General features: G+C 36.8%; 1 protein-coding gene across 4 annotated transcripts in view; it reads left to right on the forward strand.

Moving 5' to 3' along the window:
- Nucleotides 1-22508, forward strand: part of Nr1h4 (nuclear receptor subfamily 1 group H member 4) — a 51388-nt gene extending 28880 nt beyond the window's left edge. For all 4 annotated transcript variants that reach the window (XM_042693153.1, XM_042693154.1, XM_042693151.1 and 1 more), the window contains exons 4-9: nucleotides 891-1024; nucleotides 3276-3374; nucleotides 3677-3776; nucleotides 7413-7559; nucleotides 18126-18239; nucleotides 21893-22508. In XM_042693153.1, coding sequence (XP_042549087.1) covers nucleotides 891-1024; nucleotides 3276-3374; nucleotides 3677-3776; nucleotides 7413-7559; nucleotides 18126-18239; nucleotides 21893-22131 — 833 coding nt within the window. In that variant the 3' untranslated portion in view covers nucleotides 22132-22508. The remainder of the gene's footprint in view (nucleotides 1-890; nucleotides 1025-3275; nucleotides 3375-3676; nucleotides 3777-7412; nucleotides 7560-18125; nucleotides 18240-21892) is intronic.
- Nucleotides 22509-22728: the final 220 nt, after the last annotated feature.

Genomic DNA, 22728 nt, shown 5'->3' on the forward strand with positions numbered 1-22728 from the left:
CAGGACCAGCACACACACATATACCACACCACACACACACACACACACACACACACACACACACACCATTTAACCTTTATGATTTTCAATTTGTATAGTTGTGAAAATTAAGAGGATTTAAGTGTTTTCCCTGAAAATGTTAACATTTGTTTTACCTAAAAGTTAATATATGTATTTAATGCAACAATTGAATATATTTCATACGGTACAGTATGTATCATTGGTAGAAATACTACTAAATATTAATGTTTAAAATATGACATGTTTTGAGAGGTTTCATAGATAATAATAGAGAGAAGGTAAATCTCTGTTTTGTTGATTGAATACATTTCATTTTGTACAATGCTTTAATATCACAAATTATTGCTATAATCTGCCCTTTTAAAAAAGATCTCATCCAAGTCCTGGTAGCCTGTGCCTGTAATCTTAGCTACTTAGGAGACTGAGTTCCAAGGATGTTATTTGAAGCCAGACCAAGCACGAAAGTCCATGATACTCTTAGCTCCAATTAACCATTGAAAAAACCCAAAAGTGGAATTTTAGCTCAAGTGGCAAAGCACCACCCTTGAGCAAAAATAAAGCTAAATTAGAGAGTAAGGTCCTGAGTCAAGCCCCAGTTTAGTCATACACAAATAAAAACACATCTGATTATATTCATTCTATTAAAAAGCATGAGGAAGATATTATTTTCACTTCACAAATTAAGAAACTGAGACTCACAGAAGTTCAACTTCTTGTTCAAGATCAATTCTTAAACCTGGACATTCTAAATGTCTAAAGGGCTAGAAATACTTGTGCATAGATCATCTGAGCCACCATACAGCAGCTGCTTTTTGACTACATCCAATGATACTTGTTTGTGATGAAGTCTCTTATGCTTATATTTCCAGGCTTGCTAACTGAAATCCAATGTAAATCTAAACGACTGAGAAAAAATGTGAAGCAACATGCAGATCAGACTGCTCATGAGGACAGTGAAGGACGTGACTTGCGACAAGTGACCTCCACGACCAAGTCATTTAGGGTAATCACATGCATGGCACCTGCCAAAGCCAGCAGGAGATGGGACTTCCAGGAACCTAGGGATAGGGTTGAGAGGTTTGCAGATCACAGGCAGCAGAATTTCCCTTTCAGTTGTGTATTAAAATGGGTTCCCTTCCTTTGTGTATAACCGAGACAAATGCAAAGTTAAATAATATCAGTGTATAAGGTTAGAAAAAGTAGAAATTGTCCCTGGTTCCTTCCATTCTATTCCTTCCACTAGGGAAATGATTTGGTGCACAACTGGATATTGATGTCTATTTCTTCACACTGAAAATCCCTTCAACTCAACCAAGGCTGTGAATTTGTCCCTGCCTACGAAGAAAACAGAGATGAATACTTAACAGCAAACCAACAGAGAAAAGCCAAAGCCATTTCCACCAAGTTGTGAATTTCTCAAGAAATCCTCTCAGTAACATAGGATGAAATAAGGGAACAGTACCCTGGGTGATTAGACACATGCATATACCGTGACAATGCACAGAACATTTGGAAGAATTTTAATTACCTGAAATAAACAATAAACCCTACGAGCTGGTGATCTGGTCAGATAACTCATGACCAATCACCATAAGGACTTGATTTGCAGGATAGAGCCCACAGTCTTTTACTCTATCCAATTAGATATTTTAGACTTTGGCCACATGGTCTTGTTTACAACTTGTTAACTCTGCCACTTCAGCCACATAGACAATATACACGCATAGGACTATGGCTGTATTTCAATAAAACTTTATTTTAAGACCAGGTAGATTTGGTCCATCAGCCACAGTTTGTCAGCCTCTAAATATGGAGTAGATATTCCTAGATGGAGTTTTCATTTTTTCTTTCTTCCTTCCTTCCTTCCTTCCTTTCTTTCTTATCGGTTGTGGGGCTTGAACTTTAGGCCTGGGTGCTGTCGCTGAGCTCTTCAGCTCAAGGCTAGCACTCTACCACTTGAGCCACATCACCACTTCTGGCTTTTTCTGTTTATATGGTGCTGAAGAATCGAACCTAGGGCCTCATGCATGTGGGGCAAGCACTCTATCTACAGCTGAGCCACCTTTCCAGCCCATCATTTTCTTTTTTTTAAGTCCATGTTTGTATTACTAAATAAATGTCCATTGTTTGTATAAACAAGACAAAGAATCATTAGATTAGGGACATTTTATTTAAAAATTATTCATTCATTGTATCTTGAATTAGACTTGATCCATTTGTAAAACATAAATTGTAATGTCCTACAGTTCCTTCCTTAAAATTGACTTGCTGCTTGATGTTTTTGTTCCCTACTTGAATTTGATCCCCAGGAAATCATGTTACTTCTAGTAATGTCCACAAAATGAATCATCAGATAATATACTCTTACAGTATTCATAAATCAAGTATGATTTTAGTATCACCAATTTTTAGCTTTTTAACTTTATTAACTAAAATGCAAAATTTTAATGTTACTTTCTAAATTTGAATCTCACATCTCATCAACTTCAAATGTAGTCAAGTATTTCTTTTTTGATAAATGTAATTATATTAAGCAAAGTAAGCCAGATCCAAAAAAATAGGCTGCATGTTTTCACTCATTTGTATTAACTAGACTATATCTATAAGTCTACAAGTTAATTCAGTGGATAGTAAAAGAAAAATAATTATACTTGAACATGATTAATGAAACAGCACTCTAAGCATCTGCACAGTGAAAACAAAGGAGGATATTCTTAGGTGAGGATGACAATGGCTCAATAGTTATGTGCATATGACCATATAAAATGATGCTTATTGAAGTGAATGCCAAGAAATGAAAACGAGATTTGGGGGGGGGTTGTAGATATTTCTCTTTTCTTTCATTTTTCCTTTGGTTTATTCCCTGATGTCATTTTTATATTTCTCTACCCTTTGTCTTGTATACAGATATCAGATTTTTCATTTCCTTTGTTATGATTAAACCTTGAATTTTCACTGACCTTCAACATGAGCAGGTTCAGTAGGCTCCATAGCCATATTCTTATTTATTCCCAGGAAATATGTGAAGGAAATATTCTGTTATTCTCTCTAGATAGGCAACTTGAGATAAACCACTTGAAACCAATTTAATGAGATAATGATATTACTTGTGCCAGGACTCAGAGAAAGCAGGCTGGCATTCATAATTACTGTATTTTAGGACTTTTCAAAATGCTTTGCTAGATGAATGCACGCGTAGGAAGAAAACTTTATCACCAACCTCCCTAACACCTTGTATTTTCTTGCCAGTGCAGGAGAAAACTGAGCTCAGTCCAGATCAACAGAATCTTCTCCATTACATCATGGATTCATATAGAAAACAGAGGATGCCTCAGGAAATAACAAATAAAATTGTATGTGCCCTACTTGAGAATACATTTGTTTAAAGTTAGCACTCACTAGAATCTTTACAATCTGCATGGGAATGTATTACTTGGGCTGAGAACTTAAGCTATTGACTTATGCTTTCAGTAGTACCCAGGAACAAAGGAAAGTCTTGCATCTGTCTTGCCAATGGAATGGTTCTTCCAGAGATTTGAGGAATACAATTGGCTCTTTAAATGTTATCATCTAAGTCTGTTTTGCTTTCCTTTAATGATTGTATATGGTTAATAATAATCACTTAATAATCATTTGCTTTTTTCTTAAAATTTAGTTAAAAGAAGAATTCAGTGCAGAAGAAAATTTTCTCATTTTAACAGAAATGGCTACCAGTCATGTGCAGATTCTTGTAGAATTCACAAAAAAGCTGCCAGGTATTTTCTTCCTTAATGATCAAAATTAATATTTATTAAGTATTTGAAATGTGCCACAAATCAGCCACTTTGCATACAGTGTTTTTTTAAGTCAATCCCTACAACCATCTTGTATGTTCATATCTACCATTATTTTCTATTATCAAGTGTTTTTTTAAACATGTACTTTTTTCTCTGCTCTATTTCCCAGCACTCTGTACATAAAAAGATGCAAGTCACTCATTAATATGCATAAATATGTCTGGTTACATACACATAAAAATTGAGAGCCAGAAGCCGGGCGCCAGTGGCTCACGCCTGTAATCCTGGCTACTCAGGAGGCTGAGATCTGAGGATCACGGTTCAAAGCCAGCCCAGGCAGGAAAGACTGTGAGACTCTTATCTCCAATAACCCACTAGAAAACCAGAAGTGGTGCTGTGGCTCAAACGGTAGAGCACTCACCTTGAGCTGAAGAGTGCAGGGACAGCGCCCAAGCCCAGAGTTCAAGTCCTGCGACCAACCAAAAAAAAAAAAAAGTTGAGATCCAGAAAGGATATTTAAAACCACTTATAGTAACTCCTCTTAACAGATAAAAATAGGGACTTTGAAGCTTTGTTATTTTCACTCATTCATTCAGTACTTGGTGTTGATTAATCATTCTATACTAAGTGCTTAGCTGTTCTCAAGGAGAATGGTTGGAGTGTCATATATATGCTATTATATATTTTCTATATAATGCTCAATTAAAGGTTTTAATAAACATTGGTAAATATACATATAAACACAGACAAAGAACTGCTTGAATATAGAGTAATTAGTTGCCAATTGTGTCTGAGAGAGAAAAGGAACCTTTGGAGAGGATTATATTTGAGTTGGGTCTTACAAAAAGGAGTATGTCAGTTGGCACAGAGGAAGGACATTCCAAGTTGAGAGATCTTCTGGACAAGACCACTTGTGTTCATAATTATCAGACATGGGAGAAAAGTTCAGTGTGTCTGTAACATAATGACTTTGGTAAGCTTTCTGGTTAGACAAAAAACCTAAGCTTATATCAGAGAATAATGGCCTAACAAGGGGATTTAATTCTTGTCTGTTGAATGGTAAAACCCATTTTGGTGGCATTTACTTTTTCAGAGAGGGAAATGTTTTAAAAAATTGAATCAGGAAGATGCGTTTATAAAATTTGTATACAATGGTTTAAATGAAAAGAAATGGGAGGCGGAGGCTGTTAGTTCCAAGTCTACTCTACAAGTCCAAGCCAGAGAGTTTGAAACCAAGCAATAGCAGTGAGAGAGAAAAAAGGAACAAAAAATAAAGACAGATTAAAAATTAGTAGGAATTAATGAACAATAATTTGTGTGAAAGGAAGGAGAGGGATTTAGCTACAGTCAATCTACTGATACCAGTTCAAAACTGAAAAGCAAGAGTTTCACCTTTAGCCTACTATTCTTTCTGTCGCATTGCTGATGCTATCTAAACTGATAAATTTAAATTATCTCAGTGTTTTAAAAGATATTAATACATTATAATCCCATGATCTAGAGAGCATAATAGACACTTTGTACTGCAACCTAACACTGTAATTTCAAATTGCAGGTAACTTCTGCCATAGGATTTTAATTAGACATGCTAATCTGCTTTCCTTTTGCCAGCATTTTGCTATTATTTTATTAAATGTGTCACAGATAACATAAGTCTACATAAACTCATAAAATGAGAGAATAAAATTCTCACTATCATTGAAACCTTAATATTCTCTCATTACTTTATTAACAATGAAAGAGAGAAACTTAATTTGATATATGCTAATTAGCTGAAGGAAAGCTTGATCAAAAACTAAGGTTATACAAAAGTAAAAACTGTGGAGGAAAATGGAGCTGTGGCCCAAAGTGGTAGAGTGTTAGCTTTGAGCAGAAAAGCTCAGGGACATTGCTCAGGCCCTGAGTTCAAGCCCATGACTGACAAAAAAAGGACAAAGGAAAACTATGGAGGAGGAAGAAATGAAAAAAGGTAGAGAAATATGATATATTTGGCCATCTATGGGAAAAGATTTCTTTTCAGTTCAAATGGTCAGTTGATCTTGAACTGAAATATAGTTGAAGACAAAAATAATCTCAAGAAGTAGCTTACCTGAAAGCAGTGGCAATATCTTAGCATCTTGTTATTCCCAATAGATTGCCTAGTTCCTGAGGGAGAATACCATTAATGTATGCCCAAAGAGTGAAGCAGAAGGAAAAGTGTTTGTGAGTGTGTGTGTGTGTGTGTGTGTGTGTGTGGTGTGTGTGTGTGTGTGTGTGTGTGTGTGTGTGTAGAAACAGAAGGCAAAACACCCTTGAGAAAAAAGTTTTTTATTCAGCAATAATTACATTAGTGCCAATATTTTTTCAGATAGTAATCATAGCAATGTAATACCAATAATGAAAGGTATTTTGTGGGAAAACGGAATTGAGTCTTTCCATTTCATTCCTGGCACATATACTGGGCCAGGCACTGTCCAGGGTACTGGAGACCAGGTGTGAAGTAAGAAATCATTCCAATTCTTAACCCTTAACATTGCTCTGTTCTCTAAATTCCAATTGCTATTTACTCCTTTCCTAAGCCATTTAGTCCATGATGACATTATTTATGTTATTGTGTGTGTACCAGCATAAATTTGTGTTTGTTTCCTATTCATTTGTTCATTCAGTTTATCATGCAGTTATCTAATTATTCTTAGGATAAGAGGGCTACAAAGGTAAGCAATACAGACAGCCTCTGCCCCAGAAGATCATGAGCAAATATGCAAATAAATCCATATGATCATGTCAATTAGTTCTATGAACAGAAGTTAAACGGGTAAGAACCAGTGAGTACTGGGAATGTTATTTTAGATGGGGTAGCCTTGGAGCAGAGACCTGATGGCATGTCCTCCTGACGTCATGACAGAAGCGCCAAGAGTGAGGAGAAACAGGAACAGGGACTGAGGTCAGAGGGCAGCTGGGGACTGTGCCATATAAGACTAGATAAGGACTTTCTATTTTCCAGGAGGTGTTATGTTCCTTCAGGTTGGCAATTCTTTCCTGCACGTGTCTGTTTTCTGTATGATGCAATTCTAAGGTCAGAACAGACACCTCAGCATGATCCTGAAGGTTTTCTTGGGACAGGGATGGATTGGGTGCTACTTAGCCTCCAAATTTTAACTAAACAGTCATAATTCAGCTAAATATTCTGGATACACACAGATATTTTCCCCTGTGACTGTGGAGGCTTTCATTCTTCAGAGTTGAACCTGTACAACCAGTGTGGCAGAAATAATGACTCAAAGAGTATCTACCAACACCTTGCTCCTGAGGGCTGCTTCCTCTGAGTTGGTCTGTCTTGTCATAATACATGGTGCACTTAGTATGGACTTGACATCTCTTTTTATCTAATTTGCTTGAGAAGTCCTATTCAGTGAAGATAAAAGTCAGCTACTATTGGAGAGGTTACAATTGATACTCCACTGACTCAACTTGAACATTCAACTATAAAACAACAACAAAATCATGTCATGGAGATATTTTGCCAATGGTGATGATGAAATCTTGTCCTATCTATGAAATAGCATACATATGCAATGAGAAATACAGTGTTGTGCCAAGACATCTTCTTGATACTTGTTGATCATCTTTACCCAGGCTTTCAGACATTGGATCATGAGGATCAGATTGCTTTGCTGAAAGGGTCTGCAGTTGAAGCTATGTTCCTCCGCTCAGCAGAGATTTTCAATAAGAAACTTCCAGCAGGACATGCTGATCTACTGGAAGAAAGGATTCGAAACAGTGGTAAGTGACTTGGTTAATGGTAAGAAATTGCTATACCTCATCAAGTCAGGCTCTGACATATAGATGTTGCCTAGGGTATGTGCATACACACACACACACACACACACACATAACACACACACATATACACACGTATACACATACTAGGTAAATCAGGTAAATGTTGAGTGCATGGGACTTTTGGAGACTTGGTTCAAATATTCTTTTTATGATAGAAAAATACCACAAAAATAGAAGGAGAAAAATCAAACCATGAATGTTGAGCTAAATATTTTATTTCCCATGTATTGGGTTGGAGACTGAAGATTTCTGAGCACAGGAAGTCAAGCATCAAAAACAAGCTTTACAAGTTTTCTGGAGAAAAGCCAGGATGAGAGATGCAAAAGATCTCTAGGATGTAATCCCTGATGCTGGGGGAAAGAGGGATGGAAAGGATCAGAAGCCTCAGCTTCTCACTCTTTGAAAGACACTGTGTGGTCAAGAAATGTGGGTTCCAATCATATTTCTTAATAAGGATTAAGGCCCCGAATGTGTAGGAGATAAAATTTGCAAGATAAATACTAGTTTCTGTTTCTGTCTCTCTCGCTCTGTGTGTGTGTGTGTGTGTGTGTGTGTGTGTGTGTGTGTGTGTGTGTGTGTGCATGCGCACGTGCTCACATGCACGTGCAGGCTAAGGAATGAAGGTTCAGTCAGGATACCTTCAAGGTAGCATGCACTTCTACAACCCTTGCTGTTTTTCTTCTTTAAATAATTGTTCTTTTTCTTACTGGTGGTTAGCTGGCTACTTAAGTATCCTGATTTTAAAGCTGAAACCAGTAATTAACAGTTCAAAACTTAGAAAAGATTTTAAAAATACGAGATGAGTTTTCACAAGTATGAGTCTGTTAGTATAGCTAGCAAATGTAAATGAGTGTTTCTTTCACTTTTAAACTGACAATTGGACAATCATTGCCTTCATTCATGATGGATAAAGCCGAATTTGCTTACTTTTATTTTGTTCTGGCTTCCATGAATTTGGGGAATGTCTTCTTTTTCTTCAAAAAAAAAAACTCCTGTGTCAAACCTAATTTATGAAATACATAGAACAAGAAGAATGTTTAGTTGTATGGCAATATTACTTATTTTCCAGACAGATATTTTAACTCCAGGTGAAAGTACATTTGATTTCAAGATATTCTGGCAGTTAAAAATGCTAACTGTGGAAGCTGGCTTAACTCTAGGCTTCTGTACTTAGTAATCTATATCTGGACTCTCCATTTTCTAAAACTACTAAGACAGGCCCATATCAATTCAACAACTTTGAAATCTTGTTTGACTTTAATATTTACTCTGAAGTCTAACATGTATTTTGACATTAAAAACTTTATGAAGTATGATCTACATCTTTTCATGCCAGCATTTTATTCCTGTACCCAACAAACACATCTATATCTTTGGGAGATAGCTAACTATGAGGGATAAATCCTTTTTATTTTATTTTTTCCATTTAGTATAAGTAAAGGAGAAGGACAGTTTGGGTATAGAAGATTTGCTGTGTATTCACACTTCTTGTCTTTTACTCATCTTCCTCCTCCTCTTTATTAGTTAGTCAGGAGGTGGAGCTAGTCTTTTCCTCAAAGACTCATTTAACGTTAGTTTAGTTACCAGATAATAAAAGGCCATATGATTAAAAATGTTTTCATGAGAGGACATTGGAAGGAGAATTACCTGTCTCAGATGCTGAGCGCCCTGTTTCTCCCTATCACTTAAGCCATAACCTCAGACCTTTCCATTTAGTTTATTTTCAGATAAGCTCTTGCAATTTTACATGGACTAGCCTTGGATGATGATTTTCCTAGCTCCACCTCCTGACTAACTGGGATTACAGGCAAACATTACATCTGACCAGTTGCTGACATTTTTGTGATAATTACTTGGTCCCCTTCCCCAACGTGACTGACAAGGCACATCTCTCACTATGGCTCATCTGAGACAAAGTTTTCCCAAGAAGTTTACTGGGATTCTAAGAGCAAAATCCCAAATGTTTACAAAAGGCACATATGCATACTGGCTGGATTTATTCATAATAATGTCAAAGAATAACAACGATTCAGCACCTACTATGTATTTGGCTTTATTCTAAAAACAGATACCACGATGAGATTAAATATGCAAGAGTAGTGGTGGGGGGGGAATGCCTCTGAAAAATAAAAGAGGAAGAAGCAGGTGTAGATGAGAAAAGACATCTTCATACACTATGCTGATAACCCCTGTGAAAGGAGAAAGGATGAGTATGGCAAGTCTCAGAGGATAGCCTAGTTCTAACAAAGTCCAAGTGAGGTAATAGAGAGAGGTAGATGGAGGTACACTAGCATCCAGCTGTGCACAGAAGCTGGCCTAGGAGAAAACCAGTGTAGGTGTGCCCTTCCCGTTCACTGCCCAGCAGCTGGTTATCAGTCTACCTACTCCTTCTCTCAGCTCTATTAAAAAGAGAGATATGGGTGAGGGGTCTTTCATAGCTAAAATTATGATTCACAAAAATATCATTTGTTCTTCATTATCCTTGGAAGGAGATACTATGACTCTTATGCCAGACCTAGACCTTCCAGAAGCTTCAATCCCCAACATTCTTTCTCTGCATTACCCTCTAATTTTCTAGTATTCTCTAGTTCTAGTAATTCCTTGCTCCAAAACAACTTCCATTCATTAACTTGCTATCCATTAAATCCTCTATCCATTGACTTCTTTTGCTGACCTGGGTTAGAGTTCATGGTCTATTAAATATGATCAACTCCTTCATTGGATAGCTTCAACTCCTTGCTTTTTTTTAATTCCCTAAGAAAACATTTTCTCTGACTCAATACAACTTTCTACCTTCTCTTCTTGAGTCAGAAAACTGAAGCAGCGCCATTAGTTTACCTTATGCTACTGATCACATACTTCAAATAGAGCTCAGTACTGTCAATTCATTTCTTTAGTCCACTCAGTTAGAGTCTTAGGGGAGCACATTACTTTTGTGTCATCTCTGTTTACATTCCAACATACCCTTCCTTTACTCACAACTGACAAACTTCATTGGGAAGCATGGCATTTATGAATATGTCATAGGGGTTAGAGGTCAAAGAAATGTGGTGAAACTCATAGTACAAAGGACTTCTCAATATGTCAACTAGTCAATATATCAAATATATCATTATGTCATTAGTCGATATGTCAAAATGAGGATCAGCACAAAAGATCAGGCTGGAGTCTACTTCCTAGAATTAAATGCAACACACAGGTCTCTCCAGAGCTTCCTGAATCTAGAACAAAGGATAAAACTGTTGGGTTATATGGAGTGCTTGTAGCCATGAAGACATAAAATCCTTAAGAACAAAAGTCAGGCAGGTGCTTATATCTAGGTTCTCTTGAGTTTTGACTGTCCCACATTCCTTTGCAATGTATCAGCTACCTATAGCAAGGAAAAATAGCCATTCTGTTCTTCCATTACCAAATTAACAGTCTACTTTTTTTGCCTGAAGACAATCTCTGGCAATTTATTGTATTGCAGATATGACTGACATCCCGCAAGCCTTAAAAATAAATAGGCAAGCTTCTCTATCATCTCAAAATACCACTGATATTCCTGAGGATGATGGTACATCAGCTCTCCTCTTTTTTTTTTCTTGATGAGCCCCTAGAATCCTACTGTTTCTATTTGGCTCTTCCAGTATGACAACTATCCAGTAACAATGAAAGATCAGTTTTAGTAAGAGTTGTATTCAAGTATCTGTCTACTTACCTTTTGTTTTTCAAGAAGCTTTTATTGATTATATCCTTGGGTATACTGAGGGTACAAAGATGAATGAGAGAGTCACAATTCTCAAGGACTTTATCTTCTTGAAGAAATAGATATGAAAAGAAATCAAACACAACAGTGTCATGTATAATTTAAGTTAGAGTCTTGCTGTTATAAGAGACAAAGAAAATAAATGGATCTTAAACAAGATCGTTTATTTTTGATTGGAGCTGAGTGTCAGCGGTTCATGCCTGTAATCCTAGCTACTCAGGAGGCTGCGATCTAAGGATCACTGTTGGAAGCCAGCCTTAGCAGGAAAATCCATGAGACTTTTTATCTCCAATTAACCATCAAAAAGCTGAGAGTGGAGCTGCGGTGATAGAGCTCAAGTGATAGAGCGCTAGCCTTGAGTGAAAGCTCAGAGGCAGTACCCAAGCCCTGCTTTTAAGCCCCAGGTCTGGTACCAAAAAACCAACAAAAAGAATATGAAAAGTGCCAAGATGTGGTGAAATAAAAGAACTTTCATGTGCCTTCATGTTTTGAAAATAGCATTTTAGAAGTGGAAAATGTATCAAATACTAGATTACTGAAGACATTCCACAAAAGAAGTTTTCTGAGTTCTTGTATATTGGAGAGCCTTGTATTGTAACTGGCCTGGCATGACCATAGAAAACTATTTCTAGCAGTAATGTGGATGAAGATTGAGAGGGATTTAGAAGAAGGAAGGAGACTCTGAAAGACAAATACACCATCTAAAAGAGAAATAATGAGGCGCTTGCAGGACAAAACCATAAAATAGTACAATAAATAATAAATAAGCAAAAGCCCTTTGCTTATAATGTCATCAGTGTCAGAACTTGTGGCACTTGTGGCTCCTCCAGTTTAGAAAAGTTCAAGAATAAGTTTTCCAGAATGTAATTTGTGAAAATAAATATGCAGATCTCTAGCTTATAATAAGATACATTTTCCGAATATCAACCACATATTGTGACAATAAAAACCATCCCAAGTCACATGCTGCTTCATATTTTATTATCTATAATGATGTTTCTTCCATTTATTAATATTTATGAATTTCCTTCTCCCCAGTGGATATTGAGAACATTGCCTCTTCCACATAACATAAAAACCTGATCTTGCAAGATGACCTTTCAGAATAACTTCTAATTCTTATGCTAATGTAACACATTCTTATTTCTATTGTACATTTACTTCTAGAATAACATAACCTCTCAAAGTTACCTTGTCTATGCCTACCAAAGTCTTCATAGAACATAATATGAAATTCCTTTTCTTATTCTTCAAACTCATCCTCTTTTGTTTTCTGTGATTAAATCTCAATTATATACACAAAGATCCTGTCTCCTGAGATGCTTTTACTTACTGGAAGCTGCTGTGTTTATTTATGTTAATTGAGCCTTCAGAATATGTATCTACCACCATTTGTGGTCCAGTTGTTTTTACTCACTCAAAAGCATCAATGATTTTATTTTTAATATAGTATTATAATGCAAAGTAGGCTTCTAAGTGGAAAGTTTTAATAAAAATAGGAGCAATCATATGATACCAAATGAAACACAATAGGATTGAAACAGGCTTGTAAATATAAACACATTTGCATTTTAACAGTAAGGAAATTAGCAATAATTTCTCACTGACCAAAACAACTTGTTCTATTCTTTTCAAGTATGAATAACCCCTAAATTTTATAGGTTCTTTTTTTCCTTAGCTTTGTTAAATCCCTATAATAGACTTAAATAGGTAAGTATTTATTAGGATGACAAAAGATCCCAAGATTTTGGAATGTTCCACCTTTACATAGATGGTCATTACTGTTTCTAATAACACCTGTAGGTGAGTGTTATATTCCTGTTTTATACATTATGTTATTATGAGCTTACAGAGGTTAGACAACTTACCTAGAGGACCAGGGAATGAGAATCCAGCACTCCTTTGTGTAAGTTGCCTATGTCATTCACTATCCCTCACTGTAATTTGTGCCCGTCTTTGTGGGGGGTGGGGGGAGGTGGGGGAGTGGGTGTGTACGTGCGTGTGTGCATGCATACCCATCCTAGGGCTTGAACTCAGGGCCTGGGTGCTATCCTTGAGTTTTTTAGCTCTAGTGCTCTACCCCTTGAACCACAGCTCCACTTTTGGCTTTTTTGGTAGTTAATTGGAGATTAGAGTCTCATAGACTCTCCTACCTAGCTTGCTTTGAACCACAGTCCTCAGATCTCAGCCTCCTGAGTAACTAGGGTTACAGAAGTGAGCCACCAACACCTGTCTTAATCTTGCTTTTCAAAATATTCACACAATTCTTTGGGGTCAGACCATTTGGTGATCAGTTATAATACAGAATCTCCAAATGAGAAGAAGCATTAGAGGAAAATGGAAGTCAGTATTTCCATTGTTTTTAAACAGAGACTTTTTTCACCCTCAGCTGTATTCTCCTGGTTTTTAGTACTTGCTCAGTTTGGGACATTACATATTTATTTATGTGTCTGCTTCTTCCATCAATCTGTTAACTGCTTTAATACTTTGTATGCCCAGAACCAGCACAGAGATCAATACCTACAGGTTTACAAATATTGATGACATTTGTTGATTGTCCAAAACGCTGATAACTCCTAAAAAGGCCTAATTTGTCCGGATAATTTTTGACCAGTAAGACTAATGCAAAAGTCTACTTGGTATAGTTAATCGTGAAAATATCTTGTAATATTTAAAAGTTTATGACAACTTTTAAACATTAGTAAGAGTAAAGCACAAATGACTCACTGGGGTAGATTTTAGTAGTTGAAACATTTCTTAGCACCCCGAGAATGTTTCCATTGTCTTACTGGGATCTTTTACCTCATTTTTACAACTTTGTCAAAACTAGCAAAATGTAATATCGCCTAGTTTAACAAATATTATTTATGACTAAATTTATTAACCACAAAACTTTTTTTGTCTTCTCAGAGGCTCAAATCCTTTTGATTATTCAGTTTTTCCTACTAAATCAATTATTCAAATCTTTTTAAAAAAGGAAACAAAAATATACTTTTAATTTAATTTTAAAAAGCTCTAAGTCTTTTTCATAGCAGTCTTGTGATTGATTTAGAAAACAGCTCCCTCTTGTGACCAAAAGAATCAAGCTAATTGGTCATAAGAGCAAAAGTGAAGCAAATTTGGAGCTAGAATTCAGGAAGGAGGAAGCAGGAAAATAGGCAAAGGGTTCCTCCTTCAGGATGATGTTGCTATTACACTTTCCTTTCCTTAGTTACTGTTTATGCTGGCCTGGGTATTGTGACAGTTGACTAATGGCCAGAACATATTGATCTTTTTTTTTTTTTTTTTTTGGTCGGTTGTGGGGCCTGAAAGCTGGGCCTGGGCACTGTCCCTCAGGTCTTCAGCTGAAGGCTAGCACTCTACCACTTGAGCGTCAGCCCCACTTCTGGCTTTTTCTGCTTATGTGGTGCTGAGGAATCGAACCCAGGGCCTCATGCATGTAAGGCAAGCACTCCACCACTGAGCCACCTTCCCAGTCCCGGCCAGAACATATTGATATTTGATCTCTCCTATGGTAATATTATTTTTTAACTCATCTTTATTTGTTTCCTATATTTTCTCTATATTCTTAGATGTTTACAACATAGGGAAGATGAAATAATGACAAAAGTAACATTTAAATTTTCCCCCAGCATTACCAACCATAATTAGATAGCTAATGAAACTTATGTCTTTAGAGGGTATGTGGGAATTTAGAAGGATAAATGAAGCAGAAAATTAAATAATCAAAAATGATTTCTAAAAACTGAATATTTCTAAGTCACATGTCTTGAATATTATCTCCAAACCTTATCTACTATGGAAGGTTATTATGAGTCCATAAATGATTATTTTAGGGAGGTAAAGCCATGGGCATAGTCCATCAGAGCTGTAGGAAATGTAAAAGCTGTCATTTTTGAAGATTAAAACAAAAACTTGTCAAAATAAGACAGATCTTAGTTGGGCTTTAATATCTAGAAAAATCCTGAGACTGATTTTCCAATTTGTATTCATCTCTAGTAAGATGCAGCATGGCTTTAAAAAGAGATCACTGTAAAGTCAAAAGCAGACAAATTTAATCTATGACTAATGTGAAATAAGATGAGTTAGTGTGTCACATCAATTCACCTGAATAGCAACAATAGCTATTTATGATTATCTGTTCAAGCATTTATAAGGACTTACTATTGGGTAGGATTGTGCTAAACATTCTCTATTAGTCCATGTAATACTACCATTCTGTAAGTCACATCTCACAGCTGAGAAAATGAAAGCTTAAAAAGTTGAAGCCATATGCCGAAGCCAAGATGTGGAGTCAGAGTTCAAACTCAGAGTTGGTTCGTGACCTTTTACACCATTGGAATCCAAGACTGACATTTCTGACTGACAGATATCAGTTCTTCTCGTTCTCAGTTGTATGGAGTATGGCCGTGGGTATTCAGCTGAATAAAGAGTGCTTCCACATGATATAATCACCAAGTTTGCGCAACAAAGACTGTGTTGTGAATAGAGCCCACGGGTGGAGGGGGGGGGGTCAATTATAGAATTAAAAGTCCAGGGCAAAGACTATGGTGTTGACTACAGAGGGAAAGGTCAAGAATTCAGTTAAGGATTTTTCATATCCTTCTAAAAGTGAGAGTTGTAAAAAAAAAATCTTCTTTGATAAGCTCACTTTGTATAAAGAGTATCCTTAGATGCTCATTGTACACTTTAGAATACAGAATCAAATTGTATTCTACTTTGATTCACTTAAAACTCTACAGAACGAGATGGGAAGGAATAGAGAGCAGCCTATTATCATCTGAACCAATTCTGAGAAATGCATATAAACAAAAAGTGCATATATTTATATATAAATATGAAAGTGAATTACTAGGCATCAAACTAATACTTACTGACTGAGAGGAAGAAGTGGTGTAGAGGGAAGTCTTGCATTATGTAGGGAAGTAGGTAAAGGAGGAGGAAGCCATTCCAACAGACAGAACAACTGTACACATGAGATAAACTGAATCGGTTTTTTGTGCCAATGCTGGGGTTTGACCTCAGGACCTCGTCTCTTGCTTGTTGTTTTTTTTTTTTACTCAAGGCTAGCATTTCACCACTTGAGTTACAGCTCCATTTCCAACAGGCTGACTTCTTTAGGGAAAGAGGCAAGATTACAGGGAGGACAATGTCTTAGTCAACGCCCACCAGGTTGGATACTCCATGAATCCACGTCTCACTAGCTGTGTGTCTCTGGGCAAGTCATTTGCCTCTCTGTATCTATCTCATGGGTGATAATAGAAAGCATAATTAGAACATAAGAAGTACTTAGAACAGTGCCCGGTACATGGTAAGTACTCAATAAATATGAGCTGTTATTATTATTATCTTGGGTGGCAAGACAGGAGAAAGACAGATCCCAGAGGCTCTTATGTAAAATGGAAGAGGGTTAAAACTATGCCAAAAAGCATCTAGAGTTTTTGAAGGCATGTATGAAGTAGAGGAGAAAGCGTGTCATTGGAATTTTAGGAAAGTTACTTTGGTATCTAGATAGAGGATGATGGGAGGAATAAACTAAAGACAGGAAGACAGAGAGAAGGGAGGTACAGTAATCCACATGGCAAGAGATGGTGCTTAAAGTAGGTCAGTGCCAGGGGCTGTGGAGCCAGGAGGGAGTGACAGTTGAATGGGGAATAAGTAGAAGAATCTATAGGACTAAGTACCTGAAATTCAGTTTCCAGGCGTAGGCAACTGGTAGATGAAGACATTAGTCATGGAGAATGGGAATTCCAAGATAGGGATAGATTTGGAGGAAGGTTGGGAGGGTTTGGTTCTTCTGTACATGATGTCTTTGATCTTGGACATTCCATATTTGAAGAGAATTTCCAAGTACCAGCATCTGGTAGATAGTGGGTCAATAGGCTTGGCTCTTCAGGTAACAACCACTGTCCTTTCAAAAGAATCCCGACCCAGCTGGATTCAGTTGTTCAGGTCTGTAATCTTACCTACTTGGGAGGCTGAGATTGGGAGGATCAAAGTTTGAGGTCAGCTTGGCAACATGTTCGGGAGACTCCACACAGTGGTGTCATTCCAGCTATGGCAGGAAGTATAAATAGGAGGATCATGGTTCAGTCCAGACTAGCCAAAACATGAGGCCCTATCTCATAAACAACTAGAGGTTGGAGATAGGGTGCAAATCACAAAGCACAAACCTAGCAAACATCAAAACTCGAGTTTAAACCCTATACTGTCAGAAAATAAAAACCTTGCCCATTTGTTTAATGGTGCTGAAGCTGTTAATAATTCTGGACTGAAGAACAACAACTTTTTAGTTATATTGCATGCCATAGATGTTAATATTAAAAAGATTGAGTGCCATCTAGAAAATGATAATGCCTGTCTACCTTCTTTCCTTCCTCCCTCCTTCCCTCCTGTCCTCCCTCTCTCCCTTCCTCTACATCTCCCATGTACCTGGGGTTATAGAAATGTATTATTACCACATCTGGCTTGTTTTTTGAGATAAGCTCTCCCTAATTTTTGTTGCATGGGGGGTGGCCTTTAACTGCAGTTCTAAACATGAGCCACTGCACCTGGTAAAATCACTGATTAGGCTATATTTGGTCTTCTGTGAAATGTTCTGTTTTGCAGGATGTCTATGATATACAGTAATTACTTGACTATGTGCAAATGAGGTAGCTATTATTATGTATATCTGTTATATAGTAGGTTTCCATTTGTTTGCTTTTCAGTGACTGAAAACTTTACAGTAACTGAAGTTTCTCAACATTTTCACACAGGTATCTCTGATGAATATATAACACCTATGTTCAGTTTTTATAAAAGTGTTGGTGAATTGAAAATGACCCAAGAGGAATATGCTCTGCTGACAGCAATTGTCATCCTCTCTCCAGGTAAGTTCACTGTTGCATTTTAATTTCTATTCTAGTTGTTGTTTGTGCAACATCAAGTAATGTTGATTATTAAAGAAAATCTGAGAACCACATAAGTAAAAAGAAAAAACAGCCAATAACTCTAGCATTTGAATGGGATAATTGTTACCCCCTTGCATGTATCTCCAGTCTTGTTTCTAAACATCACCTTCTTGTATTCAATGCTTACTGAATATCCACTATGTACTAATGATGGTTCCAGACATTGGGATGCAATAGAGTTCAGCTCTCACAGAGCCCTCATTCTAGGGTGGTGAGGCTGATGATAAATGAAGAATCAAATAAAATATTCTTTTCAGGAGGTGGTGTATATTACTAAAATAGAATGAGTGTTATCTTTTTTTTTTTTTTTGCTAAGGAAAGAAAGTGGCAAGAGAATGATATTTTCTTCTTCTTTCTTCATGTTTATTATCTGGAGTTTTATTGTATGCAGAAGCTTTTCTTTCTCCTCCATCTTTATATAGCTCTTTTGAAATCAGTATAGATTCCTATTTCACTCTGTATTCTTTAATAGAATTATTATTTCTCAAGTTGGCCAAAATTTGTCCCGGTGAGTTGATTGTTGAGTCCTTTTCACATACTTCTAGTGCTCTTTGACTATTTTCATACAGAGAAAAAGGGCCTTAAGTTCTGTTGATGGAAAATGGCATTTATAAACCAAATTCTGTGCATTGATAGCATTGATCCTTGTATATCCTTGCTTCTGTTCACTCACAGTGGCCATACTGACATTTATATTCTACATATTTCTGTACTCACTTATGTGTTAAATTTGAAAACCAAGCTCACATCAATAATTCTAATTCTAAGCTATTATCTCTGGGTTTTTTTCTGAAGTCTTGGCAATTATCATGTTTGCGAATGCTTTCTAGACAAAATAGTGACTCCCATTATGATCATCAGATTTACTTACTCCATTAATTCATGTGTTTGCTTAATATGATCCATCACATAAGCACCTCCTATCTCTGCTTCCCTATTAGCCTGCTCTCTTTTTTTCTCTTGTTTTTAATTGTCAAGGCAATGTACAGAGGAGTTGCAGTTACATAAGTAAGGTAATAAATACATTTCTTGTCAAACTTCTTACCCCTGCCCTCACTTTTCTCCTACTTTCCCTTCCCCCAACCCCTCTCCAAGTTGGACAGATCATTTCCAACATATTGTCTTACGTATATCACTATTGCATTGGTTCCCCCGCTAGCCCTTTGTCTCACCATTCTGTTGCTCCCCTTCCCTTCCCTAATCCAAATAAACATATATATAATACCAGGGTACCAAAATCAAGAATAGTGACAACAGGGGATATACCATATGTGTGTGTGTGTGTGTGTGTGTGTGTGTGTGTGTGTGTGTGTGTGTGTATGAGGAAGAACATACAAAAGAAACAAGAAACCATATAGTACATTAAAAACAATAACAACAAAGAAAAACCTCTTGTGTCCACATCTTGGAGTTCATTTCACTTAGCATCATCTTCTATGGTCATATGTACATAGCTATTGAGCTATTCTGCTCATCTGCTAAGATTATCCTAGACATATACTAATTATTGCAAATAAGAGAAACTATAGAAACTATGTTTCTTTGGGTCTAGCTTATTTCACTTAATATGATTTTTTTCAAGTCTTTCCATTTCCTAACAAATGGGGCAGTGTCATTCTGTCTGATGGAAGTATAGAATTCCATTGTGTGTGTATATATATATATATATATATATGTATGTATGTATATATATATATATATATATATATGTACACCACATTTTCTTGATCCATTCATCTACTGAGGGGTATCTGGGTTGGTTCCATATCTTAGCTATGGTGAGTAATACTGTGATAAACATAGTTGTGCTGGTAGTTTTAGTATGGTCTTGTTTGTGGCCATTTGGGTAAATGCCCAAAAGTGGGATTGCTGGGTCATAGGGGAGCTCTATGTGTAGTTTTTTTGAGGAACCTCCATACTGCTTTCCAATGTGGTTGAACAAGTTTACACTCCCACCAACAGTTCAGAAGCGTTCTCTTTTTGGCCTCACCAGGGAAGGCTTTTCTAAGTTATTGTCATTTGAGTAGGGATATCAATGAAATTATAAACTATGTAACATAATAGAGAATGTGATGTCTTTAAAACATTCAAATTTCCTCAAAAATCATTTTCCAAGTTATTAAAAAATCATACTGATAAGTTGGGCATGGTGGCTCATGCCTGTAATCTCAGAACTAGGAAGTTGAGGCAGGAAGATCACAAGTTTGAGCATAGCCTGGGCTACATCATGAGACTGTTTCAAAAAATAGAAAAGTGCTCCTGTGAAAGTTTGTTGTAAAGTGTGTATTATATTCTGTTGAATAGAGGTACAATTGTATGCATAATCATTTATATAGCAGTGTGCTTCCAATTTTCTTGTTTTAAACAATGTTGAATATCTCTGTACATAAAATTAAACAGTTAATTACTTAAAGTGATAGGAGACAGACATATACACCTCCAGAGTCAGCTTAAATTTGACTATTTTTAAAGTTTTTATTTTGGGAGCAAGTAATATCATGCTCATGATTTTTAAAACATCACTACAAAGTTAACTTGAAAGCATTTTTTTAATTTTGGTGCGAGTTCTGGGACTTAAACTCATATCCTGGCCACTGTCCTCAGCTTTTTGGCTCAAGGCTAATGCTCTACCACTTGAGCGACAGCTCTACTTCTGGCTTTTTAGTGGTTTATTGGAGATAAGAGTCTCAGGGACTTTCCTGCTCAGTCTGGCAACAAACCATGATCCTTAGATCTCAGCTTCTTGAGTAGCTAGGATTATAGGCATGAGCCACCAGTGCTCAGTTGAAAGCTTTTTTTATGATATTGAGACGGAAGGTAGTTTTTACTGTTTTATAGATTATTAAATTAGAAACAGACTTATGATGTAAAAGGAAATCTGTTTGGCAGAAATTATGCATGTAGATCCCTATGACCCAACAATTCTACACTTAAGAAGAGACCTACCAGAAAGCATGCTGGTGCTAAACTATGGGTGACTATCTAAGGATTTTATTGTGAAGTTTCTAGAGAGCATTGGGTGTTCTGTGGTTTCATGCAAATTTGCATGTGTGTGTGCATGCGGAGGAGTGTGCATTCATGCGCATGTGTGCATAAATTTATTAAATTGAACATTTTATACAGGTTTTCTAAAGGGTACAACATGTGTAAATGTACTTTCAAAAAAGTTAGCATTCCAAAATTATACCCAATGAATGTTCTCCTCTCTCCTTCCTTCCTTCCTTCCTTCCTTCCTTCCTTCCTTCCTTCCTTCTGTCCTTCCTTCCTTCCTTCCTTCCTTCCTTCCTTCCTTCCTTCCTTCTGTCCTTCCTTCCTTCCTCCCTCCCTTCCTTCTGTCCTTCCTTCCTTCCTCCCTCCCTTCCTTCCTTCCTTCTTTCCTTCTTGGGATCATCTGCATTTTAATACAAAAATTATTTGCTTCCTTCTTTTCTTCTTTTCCATTAAAAATTATCTTTACATCATTATAAGAGGGGGTTTTAATCTAACATGTCAGTTTATGAGTACCACACATCTTGACCGATGTCAGCCCTTCCGTCCTTCCTTTTATGTTGCTATTTTATTTTCCAACACAGATAGACAATACATAAAGGACAGAGAGGCAGTAGAGAAGCTCCAGGAACCTCTGCTTGATGTGCTACAAAAATTGTGCAAGATTCACCAACCTGAAAACCCTCAACACTTCGCCTGCCTCCTGGGTCGCTTGACTGAACTGCGGACATTCAATCATCACCACGCAGAGATGCTGATGTCATGGAGAGTGAATGACCACAAGTTCACGCCACTCCTCTGCGAGATCTGGGATGTGCAGTGACCACATCCCAACGGCGGGGGAGGGCCTGGCTTCTTTCTTCCTTGTAATATAAATCTCATGTATGTCTTTCCTTTATTTCATTTGTACTTGGTTTTCCTCAAGAATCTTGATGAATATTTATGAAGTAATTATATAACTTCCACAATTGTAAATACGAACTAGACAGAATTATTTTCCCTACACTATATTTTGCCAGGCTTCGGGGAGTACTACATTGGAATCGGCATGCCCTGTTTGCCTAATTAAATTGATGGTTACTTCAACTCTACTTATGGAACTAGGAAAAAAAAATCATCTTGTTCTCCATCTTACCATATTGCATATATTTTATTAAAGAGTTGTGCTCAATTTTGGCAATAAACGGAACATTATGGCAATAAGCTTTTCCATGGGAACAAGCATTTCTTTCGATGATGAAAGGTATCTTTTTGAATTTGCTGGGGTGAGTGTAAGGCTCAGTTAGCAATAGATAAACTCTCAGAATGTAACTGGGGATTGTCCCAACCCTGAAGAAGTTATGGTAAATACTCACTTGTTTTTAATAACCTCGTGATCATTTTGTTTTCCTTGATATTTCACGTAAACTATTCCCCCAAG

This window comes from Dipodomys spectabilis, unplaced genomic scaffold (genome assembly GCF_019054845.1).
Source record: "Dipodomys spectabilis isolate Male_0828 unplaced genomic scaffold, ASM1905484v1 ptg000163l, whole genome shotgun sequence".
In the NCBI taxonomy this organism is placed as follows: Eukaryota; Metazoa; Chordata; class Mammalia; order Rodentia; family Heteromyidae; genus Dipodomys; species Dipodomys spectabilis.